We start from the raw sequence: 15957 nt of genomic DNA on the forward strand, positions 1-15957 counted from the left end.
CTCACAGATTCTAAAATCACTCAAACAGTTTAATGTTACACTTTCATGTAATTTTTACACTTCATCTGTTAAATCTGACAGTTTCACTTCTGATACTAAACCAACTCTAAACCCCGGGTAGAGGAGCTGAGTGAACGTGGTCTGAACTCTGTGGAGGAACTTCATTGTATCAGAGATGCTGTAGAAGGACAGAGTTCCTGCTTCATAATCCACATACACTCCTATTCTAGAGGAACTCGGCCTTATGGGAATTTTAGTCTCTTTGTTATTGTGCCAAAATGAAAATCTGGATGGAGAACAGAACAAACTCCAGGACTGATCATTACGTCCAAACAAACACTCATAACCACCTCCCTTCCTGCTGATGCTTTTATATGACACTGCTATAGAAACCCAATAATCCCCACTCAGCTCAGCCTCCCAGTAACAGCGTCCACTCACACTCTTTCTACACAGAACCTGGGTGTTACTATCAAATCTATCTGGATGATCAGGATATGACTGTAATGTTCCACTCCGGGTCACCACTTTGTTCTCCTCAGACAGACGGAGGTTTTTATGTGCTGTGTTTGGATCCAGTGTGAGCCAACAAACATCTGGAGAGGAAACACAAAATAAACCAATTAACATATAAGAGAGAGAGAGAGTGTGTGTGTGTACAGTGTGTGTGTGTGTGTATAATTATACCTATGTCTAAGCGTGCGCACTGCACTGCACAAATACACACAGACACTACACATACACATGAATACTACTCAACCACACATGAATGCTACACAAACACCCATGAACACTACACAAACACACACACATACATTACACAAACATTGCACAAATACACACAGACACTACACATACACACAAATACTACCCAAGCACACATGAATACTACACAAACACTACACAAATACTACTCAAGCACACATGAATACTACACAAACACTACACACACATATACTACTCAACCACACATGAATACTACACAAACACACACAAATCACAAACACATACAAACCCTACACAGAGACACTACACAATCACACAAACACAGACAGTGCCTCCAAGTAGTATTCAACCCCCTGCAGATTTTGCAGGTTTCCACATTTAGAGTTAACTTAGCATTTTAAAATTTGGACTGTAGATGGGCCGGGACATGTGAAATGCACTGTAGCAAAAAAGAACTTTATTTATCAAAGTTTACCAGAGGGTCTATTATTATCCAACCCCTCAAACCAACAGCATTCTGTTTGGTTCCCTGAAGTATTAAGAAGTAATTGAGGTATTAAGAAGAATGAGCTTCACATGCTTGGATTAATTATCTGTTTTTTCCCGCCTCTTCTGACTATCAAAGCCCCTCCCCAAACAAGTGAACAGCACTCATACATGGTCAACATGGGAAAGACTAAGGAGCATTCCAAGGCCATCAGAGACAAAATCGTGGGGGGTCACAAGGCTGGCAAGGGGTACAAAACGAGAAGGAGTTGGGCCTACCTGTCTCCACCGTTGGGAGCATCATCCGGAAGTGGAAGGCTCATGGAACTACTGTTAACCTTCCATGGCCTGGACAGCCTTTCAAAGTTTCCTCCTGTGCTGAGGCCAGGCTTGTCCGAAAGGTCAAGGCTGACCCAAGGACAACAAGGAGGGAGCTCCGGGAAGATCTCATGGGGACATTGGTTTCAATAAGTTACGTACTCCACCGCAATGGTCTCCATTCCAGGCGAGCCCGTAAGGTACCTTTACTTTCAAAGCGTCATGTCAAGGCTTGTCTAAAGTTTGTTCATGATCACTTGGAGGACTCTGAGGCAGACTGGTTTATGGTTCTCTGGTCTGATGAGACCAAGATCGAGCTCTTTGGTGCCAACCACACCCGGGCCATTTGGCGAGAGGATGGCACTGCATACGACCCCAAGAATACCATCCCTACAGCAGCATCATGCTGTGGGGTTGCTTCTTAGCCAAGGGGCCTGGCCATCTGGTCCGAGAGCATGTCCTACCTGGAGATTTTGGCCAAAAACCTCCACTCCACCATCAAGGATCTTAAGATGGGTCGTCATTTCATCTTCCAAATGGACAATGACCCCAAGCACACGGCCAAGAAAACCAAGGCCTGGTTTAAGAAGGAAAAGACTACACTCAAATGCTACACATACACACAAACATACATAAACAATACAACACACAAACGCTACACAGACATAGAAAAACACCCCAGAAACACGACACATTCACAAACAGTACACAGACACACACCAGCAACACACAATCCAACAACAAACACACAGTCATGCAAATAAAGCTCTTTGAATTGTGTGTGTGTGTGTGTGTGTGTGTGTTTAAGTGTGTGTGTGCATGTGTGCTAATGTGTATGTGTAAGTGTGAATGTGTGTAAGAGTGTGTGTCTGTCAGCAGTTTAAATGATTGTTTTACTTTTTTGTTTTTAACTTCATGACCTCTGAAGTGTGACAAAATACAGTCTGTAAAAATACAGATAACTGGGGGGTGCAAATACTTTTTCACTTTACTGTCTATGTTTGTGTGCTTGTGAATGTTAGTGAACTAACATTGTAGAAAATCTTCTCTGATTTCAGGTTGAGGAGGTGGAGTAATCCAGACTTTCTTCACTGCAGAAAGAGTAACAGTACAATCACTAATCATAGTAAATACATATTTACACCAGAAACTGTCGCAGGTACAGCCAGTAAGGAGTTTGGCATGTTCTCCCAGTGTTTGTCTAAAGAGAACAAAGAGAAGTCTGAGTTACTGACACCATGTGACCACACTGTAAGCCCGGATAAGTTCAATCTACTTAAAAAATTTTAGGAAACCGGTTGCCTTAAAAAAGTTAAGTAATGTATAATGAAAACTTGAGTTAGCATAACTTAAAACATTAAGTTATTACACCTAAAAGGCAAGTTGATTAAACTTTCCTTTTTTTGTTATACCAACTGCTTTTCCCAATAATTCTACTTATTATCTTGAGCTCAATGGAAAAAACTATTGATTTCTTCTTAGTTTTCATGTTAATTACATTTCAAATATGAATTACAAATGTTTATAGAGAAACAGACACAATTATAAAATTATTTTTCTTTATTTCACTTCAGAAGTATTTACTTAAAATACAACGTCAAGAAAACATCTTTAAAACTGTACAAACTGTATATAAAGTTCTGATGAAACACAAACAGCTCCTCACAGTAACCATGAACCTGTAAAACAACAAAAAGAAACAAGAAACAGAAGTATTAAAATCAACATTAATAGCATTAATTTAAGGATTAAAATAAAGCAAGCCAGCACACTCTTTGCTTTGTATGAAGGCTAGCATGCTAACATGCTAGCATGTAGCCTAAATACGGCAAATAAAGCAGTGCTGTTTGATTATTTATTTAGTGTCAACATTAAGATCATTTATTTTAAACAAAATTGTTAAGTAAAGTACAACACTTACCAAAATTAGACGGAAGATGAAAAAGCCCCATCAGACTGGTGTACATGCTACTCAAAAATAGCATAATGAGGAAGAAAATGTTTGTCCACTTAGTTTAACAAAGGTTCCACTTCACAAAAGACATTTAAGAAAGACAAGTTTACTTTTGCAAAAAGCCTTCAATGAAAAGTAAAAAGTAATTTGCAACAACAGGTTTCAAAAGTTAAAACAAATGGCTGCCTGATTCACCAACAGCGAGCTGAAAAAAGGCGGACTTACATGTAAATGGTGGGCGTTTTTCTGTTTTATTACCTTGACTTTTTTAAGTTAATCTGATAGAAAAGTAATTTTTTTTGTTTAGTAAACTTAAATCTTTTAGCACATTTAAATGTGTACTCAAATTAGTACAATGTACTCTGCATTTTATAGTAAAGCAAAAAAACTTAAATAATTTATGTATGTTGTACTAAAAATGTTTGATTAAATATAAAGTCCGGGCTTACAGTGCATGACCAGTACTGGGTTAATGAGTAAATGAATGGTGTTGTTAGATGTAAAATCTTCATGTTGGTGGATTTGATTGTTTTGTTTGATGTTTGAGTACTGAAGCATTTTGGAGACAATGGAACACTGAGGGCTTGAACTCACCTTCATCTCGTATCTCCTCACACTGATCTGTCCAGAATTCTTCTACTTTCTCTCTCAGCTGAGATACAGACTTTGTAACATCATCAAATGAGAGGAAAGGACTGATTGTGATGGTGGCTGATTCTAAACATCCAGCAGGAGCCGAGAGAGACTGAAAATTCTACAACCAGACAAAAATACAGAGAAAAAAAAAAGATGTTAATTTATTCAACCACTGGATTTATACCATTCCAATACATTCTCAAATACCAGCTGTCCCTTTACCCTTTGGCTTGCAACCTTTATTACTTGAACTGGTGCAGCAATAATATAATTATTTTTAGTGCTGTTACCTGGAGGAAATGGACGGAATCCTCTGTGTTTGAAAGCTGTTCCAGTTCAGCATCTTTCCTCTTCAGCTCTACAATCTCCTGCTCCACCTGCTTCAGGACTTTTTTAGCTCGACTTACTTCTGCTGTCTCTCGATCTCTGATTAGATCTTTTAGCTCAGCGCATCTTCTGTTAATTGAGTTGATTAGTTCAGTACAGATCCACTCAACGTTCTCCACTGCTGTCTGTGCAGAAGACTGTTAGAAGATTCAGAAAGAGGAAACGTTTCTCACTCAGATATTTGTCCATCCTTTACATTCATACTAAGACTTTCATCACTTATAGCTTGGTGATGGTGCTAAATGGCTTGATTTTTCATACCCTTGAAAATGTTACCACCATCATCATGTCCACATGGTGTAGTATTTGATACTCTACTACCCAAATATAAGAAAGAGTTCCAGTCTTCTACCTTCCACCTTAAACTCCAGCACTTCTTCAGTGTTCATCATCACTTTAGTTTTTACTGCATTTATCAGCATGTTATATTTCCTCACAGATTTTTGATACAACACACCTGCTCCTGTATGTCCTTAATTCAAAATGGTATGTGTGGATTAAATCTAATAACACCTAAAATACCATATATACTGTACTGTAAAATGTGCTCTATCACTTGCATAGTTACCTGAGATATACAATATCTAATTTTTAATGGAGATTGGTTTAATGGAGGAGAATCAGACTGATCCTGAGAGCTTTTTGTTTATAAAACTTACCTTGTGAGACTCCACAGCATTTATCAGCTCACAAAGTTCCTTCTCTCTGTTCTGGATTTTCTCTTGGAATTTTCTCTGGATCTCCAGCAGCTGCTTCTACACAGAATAACAATTCAGAATTTACTTGTATTGTGTATGAGCACCACATAAACAACATCAGTGTACAACGCCAATTCCAATGAAGTTGGGACGTTGTGTAAAACATAAATAAAAACAGAATACGATGATTTGCAAATCCTTTTCAACCTATATTCAATTGAATACACTACAAAGACAAGATATTTAATGTTCAAATGGACAAACTTTATTGTGTTTTTGCAAATATTCACTCATTTTGAATTTGATGCCTGCAACACGTTCCAAAGAAGTAGGGACAGGGGCATGTTTACCACTGTGTTACATCACATTTCCTTTTAACAACACTCAATAAGCATTTGGGAACTGAGGACACTAATTGTTGAAGCTTTGTAGGTGGAATTCTTTCCCATTCTTGCTTGATGTACAACTTCAGTTGCTCAACAGTCCGGGGTCTACGTTGTCGTATTTTGCGCTTCATAATGTGCCACACATTTTCAGTGGGAGACAGGTCTGGACTGCAGGCAGGCCAGTCTAGTACCCGCACTCTTTTACTACGAAGCCACGCTGTTGTAACACGTGCAGAAGGTGGCTTGGCATTGTCTTGCCGAAATAAGCAGGGACGTCCCTGAAAAAGACGTTGCTTGGATGGCAGCATATGTTGCTCCAAAACCTGTATGTACCTTTCAGCATTAATGGTGCCTTCACAGATGTGCAAATTACCCATGCCATGGGCACTAACACACCCCCATACCATCAGAGATGCTGGCTATTGAACTTTGCGCTGATAACAATCCGGACAGTCCTTTTCCTCTTTGCCTGGAGGACACGACGTCCATGATTTCCAAAAAAATTTTGAAATGTGGACTCGTCAGACCACAGGACACTTTTCCACTTTGCGTCAGTCCATCTCAGACGAGCTCGGGCCCAGAGAAGCCGGCGGTGTTTCTGGGTGTTGTTGATATATGGCTTTCGCTTTGCATGGTAGAGTTTTAACTTGCACTTGTAGATGGAGCGACAAACTGTGTTCACTCACAATGGTTTTCTGAAGTGTTCCTGAGCCCATGTGGTATTGTCTGTTACAGAATGATGTGGGTTTTTAATGCAGTGCCACCTGAGGGATCGAAGGTCATGGGCATTCAATGTTGTTTTCCGGCCTTGCTGCTTACTTGCAGAGATTTCTCCAGATTCTCTGAATCTTTTGATTATATTATGGACTGTAGATGATGAAATCCCCAAATTCCTTGCAATTGCACGTTGAGAAACGTTGTTCTGAAACTGTTGGACTATTTGCTCAGGCAGTTGTTCACAAAGTGGTGAACCTCGCCCCATCCTTGCTTGTGAACGACTGAGCCTTTCGGAGATGACACTCACCTGTTTCCAATTAACCTGTTCACCTGTGGAATGTTCCAACAGGTGTTTTTTGAGCATTCCACAACTTTCCCAGTCTTTTGTTGCCACTGTCCCAACTTCTTTGGAACGTGTTGCAAAAACACAATAAAGTGTATCAGTTTGAACATTAAATATCTTGTCTTTGTAGTGTATTCAATTGAATATAGGTTGAAAAGGATTTGCAAATCATCGTATTCTGTTTTTACACAACGTCCCAACTTTATTGGAATTGGGGTTGTAAATGATAATGAGTTGTTACTTGTTAAAGAGAGCTGTATAATATTTTTACCTCTTTCTCAGTTCTTTCTGCTGCAGCTGATATTGTATCATGTCCTTTATGATCATCCATGGTACACAACATGCAGATACACTGCTTATCAGTACGACAGTAAACCTCCAGCAGTTTATTATGCTGAGAGCAGATCTGATCCTGGAGTCGTCTGGAGGTTTCAACCAACTTGTGATTCTTATAAGCAGGAATTCGATAATGAGGCTGAAGGTGAGTTTCACAGAAAGAGGCCAAACACACCAGACAGGATGTAACAGCTTTGGATTTTCTCTCTGTACAGTAATCACACTCCACATCTTCAGGTCCAGAAGTAAGTGAACCTTGGGCTTCTCTCTTCTTCTGGTTCTCTACAACCTTTGCCAGAATAATGTTTTTACCCACTTCAGGTCTTGGAGTGAAGGTTTGTCTACACTGTGGACAGCTGTATGTTCCCTTATCATCCTCCTGATCCCAGCAGTTATTAATACACACCATACAGAAACTGTGTCCACATGATGTAGTTACTGGATCCTTCAGTGTTTCCAGACAGACTGAACAGCTGAACTCATCCTGAGCTACTGAAATTTTGGACTCAGCCATTTTTCTACACGTAAACAGAAACACCAGTAAACACAGCAAGTTATTTACAGCAGCTCAGACTTTCTGGTTTAGTTTGTGAGTGTTCTGTTCAAAACAAGTGTGTTTAAATCAAATCAACAATCTGAACTACATAAAGTAACAATACACTGTAATGTACAGAAGTGTGGAAATGTATAAACTCACCTGCGTTCATCAACTTCAATTATCTACAAAACTACAAACACAGACACGGAACAGATCCACACTCGAACAGAACAGGATCAGATCAGTTTCACTTCTGCTGAACTAAAGGAGAGAGAGAGAGAGAGCATATATGTGTGTGTGTGTGTGTGTGTGTGTGTGTCGGCAGAGTTGGCGAAATACGAACTCCGAGTTTGTAGTGAACTAAATTTAAACTAGCACTTACGTTAACACCCCAACTTGCACTCATGTTACATGCATCACATATTTCAATATGGTACATTCCAAAAATAAACTCTTTAAACTTTTGTAACTTTACCTTTGTTGCAGGTTTTGTCATTACATCACCAATCATGTTTTCTGTTGAACAAAATGAGTATTTTACTGTAGTAATGTAAGCAGGGTTTTTATTCCCGCCCAGTAGGGGATGACTTAACAATACGTGACCTAGGAAGACCGAGGAAATAACAGGATCTGTGTCCCCACCCCGATACTTTTAGTCTCAGTACTCACCTTGGCGAGTATGTTTGTACCTATCCTGCTGCAGTGAAACTCTTTGAGTAAATGCCTGAGATGTGGTGAGGTGGGCTTCAGGAACTAGGAGGATCACGGTAGCACCCTGAAGTGTGAAGTGTAGGCTGAACATATATAAATGTAACACTTATTCCCACCCTCTCCAGATCTAGCATCTAACAAATGTAATTATTTATTATTACAATTCAAATAATATTACGATTAATGTTCGCACTGTTGTTCCGTTCAATTTCAGTTCAAATGTCAACACATTTAGTTAAATATTAATGTTGTATAGTTAATACTCTATAGTCTAATTTTAAGAAATTGTTCTATATTTGTTGTTCTCTCTCATAATTTAGCTAATTTTTAATGAACTGTCTTATGCTGCTCTCTTTGTTTTTATCTTAATTATTCTTGATGTTGATGTACTATTTTGATTTTGTACTATGATTTGTATGGTGTATGTACGTATTTGTTTTGATTATTTGTCTTATGTAAAGCGTCTTTGAGTATCTTGAAAAGCGCTATATAAATAAAATGTATTATTATTATTAATACAAAACAGGAAAACAAACTAAAAAACAAAATGTTCAAATCTCTCAATTATTTGGGTATTGTATAATTACAGTCCGTACTTTCCCTTTAAACACTTAAGCTGTATTGTCACAGTTCACATTCATGAGTTCCCATACACAATAAACTGAAAATGGCTTTGCCCTTCAAATACTGCACGAATAACATATAACATTCAATAACACTGATCAGTTAAAGTCTCTGTAACTCATAACTTATTAATCAATAGACATCAAATACCAGTCTGTAATGGTGGGATACACTCTATAGGATGTCTGTATGGCAGGGTACCTCTTTTTAATGGCGCTGGTAAGAGAGAAGCAGAATGAAGTGGGTCCACGTGGTCTCACACACGCCCACGTACACACTGAAAATGGTGCGTGTTGTGACTCTCCCCAATCAGTCTCTCACAGCAACCCGCGATAAATTTCGAAGCATACTGTCCCCCAACACTTGAAATGAAACTTGACTTACGGCACAGTCCGTGGACGTGACTTGAGCTTGTTTAAGCTGAAAAGACCAAGCAAGTCCCAGAAAAAAGGAAACCTCCAGAAAACTTCTCAGTACTGCGTGCCGACCTTTCAATACAGCCACCATACACAGTTCAATGGCAGATCATGAGTGCCGTTTGGCGCGATCCTGTTGCACTCACACTAAACTCGTGTATCTTAAAGTCTCTTCTTTCAAAATGGGAAAAACCCTCTCTCTCTCGTTACTTCTCCACAAACTGAAAAGATTTCACTTAGACCGTATGGCACTGACCAAACACGAGGCTGCACACACACACACACTCACTGTTCTCAGTCTATAGCCTCACTTATTAACTTCTCCGATGCATGGCTTACAGAAAAAACTACAAAGTTTCTTCACACTTTCCTCACACTTGGGAAAACACTGTGAATTTGTAGTTCAATAAAGCGAATAAACTCAGAGAGAAAAACTGTTTAACCATCTCATCACTCCAGCCTCGTTCTATTGCTACCTTCAAGTCATTTCGGAAATATCGTATTAATGAGATGAGGGCACATGTACGGCAACTCAATGTCGTATTTACCAGAGGGAAACTGAAGATTAGACCAAGGTTAACTGGGATGTTATATCTAAAACGTTTGCTTGTTGCTGTATTTTATTTTATGTTGCTCTTTTAGTTTATTTAAAAAGTAGATAGTAAATTAATCATTCATTTTGTTTAGTAACTGCTTTATCCTGGTCATGGCCATGGAGGATCCAGAACTGTTCCTGGGGAAACTGGACGTACGGCAGGAGAGCACTATGGATGTGATGCTAGTCACAATCTCAGGGCACCAACCCCAAATAAATTTGCATATGTCAGATTTTATTTTATTTAGTTTTTTAAAAAATATATTTTTTATTAAGCTCTAAATATGTTCGTTTTTCAAGTATTTAAGTTTTACTTTGCATTGAGGTGGATTTCTTTATTATATGTTTGCATAATTGTAATATATGCATAATTTAGTTTAACACTCATTTCTAATACAGATATTTTGTTCTTAAAATGTGTTTGTGCCTGTAGCTTGCAATTTAAAAAAAGAATAATCACACAGTAATATACATGTGGGGAACAATATTCCCCAGGTAAATGTGTTCCCCCCTGTTAAATACATCACCAGCATCACTGTAGTGATTTATAATTATACACACTGTGATATACATGTGGGGAACCATATTCCTCAGGCCCCCAGGTAAATGTGTTCCCCCCTGTGTTGTTAGTGTAATGGACTGCTCTATAGGTTAAACTTGTTCTACATAATGACAACAGTTAAATACATCACCAGCATCACCGTAGTGTTTTATAATTACACACACAGTGATATACATGTGGGGAACCATATTCCCCAGGTCTCCAGGTAAATGTGTTCCCCCCTGTGTTGTTAGTGTAATGGACTGAGCTATAGGTTAAACTTGTTCTACATACTGTTTGTTAATTTTTAAATCACATGGATGCAGTTTGTGAAGTTTAAATGAACAAGAGAGATCACCATGAATTAAACTATTTTTGAAAGTAAATGGTAGTGCAGCTGAGATAAGTAACCTTAAATAATAACAGACTGCTTATTGTCAAAACTTTATCTTGTGTGACAAAACGAGAAGAAACAAACTAGTGTCTGAATAAGAGCATGTCCTGTATTAGGATTTATTTACAAATAAATCTGACACGTTCATTCTAGTTGATTGACAGCAAGGCTGAAGACAGCAGTGTGAAAACCTCTGACTTGCGGTGGAGCAATAAAACCTCTGACATTAGTTCATTCAATACTTTAAAGTATGTATTTGATCACAAACTACCTAACATACAACATGAAATTTAAAAAGAACATACCGCTATAAACACATATTCCAAATAAACCGACGCTAAACGAAGCGACAGAAAAAAACGTCATGATTTTTGCACATGCGTGTTAAAGGGGAAACAGGGGGAACTGAATTCTCCGTAACACCGGCACAGGTAACTAATGTAATCGTTGTGAAATCGTATGTTTGTAATTTAACTTAGCCATGTTGTTACATGGTTTATATCATATTCATAATAATAATGTTACCTTTAGATGTATGTTTTAAGTTATTTCTGATAGCCTTTTGCTAAGTATAGCTAGCTATACAGTTAGCTTAACGTACCTACCAAGTTAGCCTTTTTGGCTAACGTTAAAATATAGCTATAATTAAATTGTTAATGATAAAAAACACAAAATAATTTGATTATATCTATTGTTCTGTTACTACAATATATCAGTATTATTAATATAATGTTTTCGTACGTTTTTTGTCCTAAAGAGCAGCTGTTAACGTTACCTTGAAATCTTCAGTAAATAACTGAAAAAGATAACGGTTTTTTATTTAAACTCTACTACATGCGCGAGGAGCTCCTCACACTTGCCTTCAGGTACCTTTTATATTGAAGAAGTGAAGTGATTTTGTGTGACACCACCATGTATTAACGTTAGAGAAAAAGTTAAAAATCACTTGCCAGTACGTACACCTGGTTCAAGTCAAACAAGCTTATCAATCGACTGTAAAATACTTTTACACATACATTAACAACTATTAAATTGTATTTAAAAATTGAGAATACTGACTTTTGTTTGTCTAATAGTTTACATGTTTATGTATTTTGTAACAGTGAATATGAATTTATTACAGTTCACATCTGCGCTGAGGTTGCATGGTCCAGGTTTTCAAGAATGAGTTCACTACGGATGAGCTGCGCACGTCTCCAGGTAATTTATAAAGAGGTTTTTTTGGTGATTTTTTTTGTGGAACAGTTTAATTAAGCATCGATAAAATAAGAAAAAGCCAACTTTTAACTGAAGTAAATTTTTTCTGAGGTGTGAAAGGCCCTTATCATGAGAAATAAACAACATTTGAAGTGATGAAAAGTAACTTCAAAAATTCACACACAGCGAGTTTACATGATTAGTACATGACATGGCTTTTAATGCACTTAAAGGGTCAGGTATGTGGATGATCCATGAGTAAAGATTAAAAGCAGTGAATGAGTTCTATGTAAGTGTTAAGGAGGCTCTGGGACATCACCCGTTCCCAGCTGGGTTAAAACTGTTCCTTGGCGCTTGATGGAAAAAGCAGTGTGGTGGAACTTTTCCTGTCAGAAAGCAAACTCAGACAATTATTTTTCAATCACAAACATCAGTGATAAAATTTTACAATAATCTCAGGGATAGTTTATATAATGCTCAAAACATGTTATTTTGGCTTGTTCTTTTACTGCGTCTGTGCAGATATCCACATCAAGGGGTCTTTTCCCTAGCATGTTGACCCTACTCCATGCTAAAGGGCAGACACATGTATACATGCACACAATTCTGAGCTACAGTTTGTAAACTATGTTGCTCGTTGCCATTCATAAAATGTAATAAACATAATAAGTTGTATTTCACACTCACGTTTGTTATGATCCCACCTTGTATCTAGGGGTATGTGGGACCAATAACGTGGCAATTTGCTAAAACCAAAAGTCAGAGAAAATAATAAAAGTTTTTTATTTACAAAAGAGCCATTAAAAACAGTCACAAATGCTAAAATTGTTGTTCTCTAGTACCAAACTGGACGGCACCAAATAAATCAACAGAACATAACACTGTTCTACTCTGAGTAACAAGACAGCTACAAAATAAATGAAAGAAACAAACAAACCCTAAGCTTCCCTGTAGATGCAGGTAAAATACCCAAACTGAAGTATTTCCTAGCAGAAGAGATTAAAACAGCTACAACTAAAAACACAGTGCATGGGTTGACACCAATCCCCCCCCCCCCCTCTCTCTCTCCATCTATCAGCCATCTTGATTTCCTGCTTTTAAATGGTTGCCTCCCCAGTTACTCCAACCAGGACTCTCAGTGGGCAGCTGATTCCACCTGATTTGGCTGGGGTAAAGAAAAAAAAAACAGAACAGTTGTACATACAAACATATAGATGCGTTTAAAATAACACTCAAGTTTGAAAATCAAAAACTGAACTGTTGGGCCTCTGAACAGTACTGATCATGTTCCTTTTGTAGTGTGTGTGCTTAGTTCTTAACCTGCTGTAATTTCAAGATCTGTGTCTTTTGCCTCAGATGTGACAAGTTGATTTGTGGTACTGTTTAACATTGCTTTTTTGTCTAATGTTTTATGTTTCTTTTTTTTTTTTCAGTGAATTTTGAATTTTACATGGTGATTAGCTGCATCCTATTATCATCAGCTTTCCTGCTACTGCCCTGGGGATTACTCTTAAAGTTTCAAACTAAGTATGATATAGTTGTGTTCATTGAACTAAGAGTTTATAGCAAACAATTATATTGTGCCCACATCAATATATAAATACATGTGTGTACTTTGTAGCTGTACACTTTTAAAGACTATGGCTTACAAATTAAACTGTCCATCATTATCAATTACCAGATATTATTTTCCAACAAGAGAGCCACTGTTGGCTGAACCTTTTTTTTTGATAGACTAGTATTCTGAACCTATATACCTATATAATATTCTCTCTCCTTCCACCATGTCAAAAACTGTATATAAACAGTAAATTCCGATGTCGACAGTGTGTATGTATGTAGTGTGTGTTGGGGCAACAAATATGTGAAAATGCCCAGCAGTGCGTCCTCAGAAGCAAGATAAGTAAGCATGTTAATTAAATTTAATTGAGTTGGGTTTATTTATTCATGATACATAAACATTTTGTTTTTGCACACATTAAACTTCTGGTGTCAAAATATATAATGCATGTCCTATAATAAAATAATTTATCCATATTTCTTAAATGTTTTGTGGTCTTTTGCATAGTTCAGCTTGCCAAAATGTGCACAACTGCTGTGTGTTTAATCATTTTATGTTTACATGGTTTTAATATGGATCATAAGAAAGGAACATGGATTGAAGGAAAAACTTCAAATTCATGAAAAAAGTTCTGGAAAAACTGAAACTCATAAAGTGCATGTAAAAGCTTTTTTAGTTTATCAAAACAAAAAAAAGCTATCAATGCCATTTTCATACCTCATTTCCTAAATGACTATGTGCATCGAATAGCCAAGACCAATGCAAGAGGTTCCCGTAAGCCATTTATTTATTAAAATTGTATTTAGTTATATAAACATATATGGTTTGTTAAGCACCTAGAAACTTTGTCAGTGTGAGCCATGATGATTGCAAAAGACAGCGAGTAAAAGGTTCTTTTACATTTATTCCAGTGTTAAAGGGAAGTTGCAACCTTGCTAAATAACTTATTCTTCAATTTAAAAACAATCTCTGATCAGTGCATGGTGCTAAAACTTGGCAATAGCATCGCCTCAGTCAGCCGACAGTGCCGACATGCAGCCGTAATCGGGCCAGATGCGGGGTGCCGTAATGTAGCCGAGTATCAGTCAGCCGACAGTGCCGACATGCAGCCGTTATCGGGCCAGATGCGGGGTGCCGTAATGTAGCCGAGTATCAGTCAGCCGACAGTGCCGACATGCAGCCGTTATCGGGCCAGATGCGGGGTGCCGCAATGTAGCCGAGGCTCAGTCAGCCGACAGTGCCGACATGCAGCCGTTATCGGGCCAGATGCGGGGTGCCGTAATGTAGCCGAGGCTCAGTCAGCCGACAGTGCCGACATGCAGCCGTTATCGGGCCAGATTTGGGGTGCCGCAATGTAGCCGAGTCTCAGTCAGCCGACTATGCCGACATGCAGCCGTAATCGGGCCAGATGCGGGGTGCCGAGCCGACAGACAGCCGACACTGCCGAACCGGAGCCGGAATCGGCCCAGATCTATCTTGCTAGCTGGGCAGTTACTCAAAAAAGTAATCCATCACTCATTACTCATTACTTAACTAAAATGGTAATGGGATTACTTTACTCATTACATCCTGAAAATGTAATCTCGTTCCTCATTACTTTACTTTCATGTTACATTCTAAACCCAAACAAATACTGTATACTGGAATCACATCTACAAACAAATTCCATTTATTTACTTTATTTATTTAGTTTCAGAAAAATCCTCTCTTGTACAGAGATGTGCCTGTGTTTGTTTCTGCTTTAAAACATACACGCCATGAACCGATCAGATTTAACATCATTAAACGAGTTTATTCCTTAATTATTTGTCCTTATACTAGAGGAGCGACTCGGTTCCTTTAGTTCATTTCAAAGAGTCGTTCAATAAAATCGGTTTGTTCGGAAACGACTCATCACTCATCACAGTAACTGTAACGTCATTACAAATGTTTCACTGTAACGCGTTACATGACTTCGTTACAGATAAAAAGTAATCACGTGACTGTACCGCGTTCCCCCCAACACTGTAGCTGAGAGATACAGGGCTAATGGAGATGTTTTACTGCTAAGCTGCTGTTCAACTCCAGTCCAGTTGGTGGCGCTGGTGCGTATTAAGTTGTTCTGCCAACCGCCATTAAACATCATAAGAAGAAGAAGAAGAAGCTGCTGTGTTTGTACTGTAGAGCCTCATCTGTAAGTAAAATATGTATTTAATTATAACCCTTATATTTAATTATAACCACATTCTAATTAATAATAAAACTAGAGTTCATAATAAAACATCACTGTGAGGATTTGAGGAGCTTTAACTCCAGTTTTATTTAAACACACAAACTATTAGCTGCTCCGCTAACTGTTAGCATCACACATGATTCAGTACTGATGAACCGATTCATTTGAACCGATGAATCAG

At 38.1% G+C, this 15957-nt stretch overlaps 1 protein-coding gene across 1 annotated transcript; it reads right to left on the reverse strand.

Annotated features, from left to right (window-relative positions):
* Positions 1 to 8: 8 nt before the first annotated feature.
* Positions 9 to 7738, reverse strand: LOC134326777 (tripartite motif-containing protein 16-like). Its single transcript, XM_063008931.1, has 7 exons — positions 7685 to 7738; positions 6923 to 7505; positions 5167 to 5262; positions 4411 to 4644; positions 4079 to 4238; positions 2562 to 2621; positions 9 to 596 (listed from the first exon to the last, which is right to left on the reverse strand). Exons 2-7 carry the CDS (start codon positions 7499 to 7501, stop codon positions 55 to 57), a joined length of 1671 nt encoding a protein of 556 aa, XP_062865001.1. The 5' UTR covers positions 7502 to 7505; positions 7685 to 7738; the 3' UTR covers positions 9 to 54.
* Between the last annotated feature and the right edge of the window lie 8219 nt (positions 7739 to 15957).

This window comes from Trichomycterus rosablanca, chromosome 14, assembly GCF_030014385.1.
Source record: "Trichomycterus rosablanca isolate fTriRos1 chromosome 14, fTriRos1.hap1, whole genome shotgun sequence".
NCBI classification, from domain to species: Eukaryota; Metazoa; Chordata; class Actinopteri; order Siluriformes; family Trichomycteridae; genus Trichomycterus; species Trichomycterus rosablanca.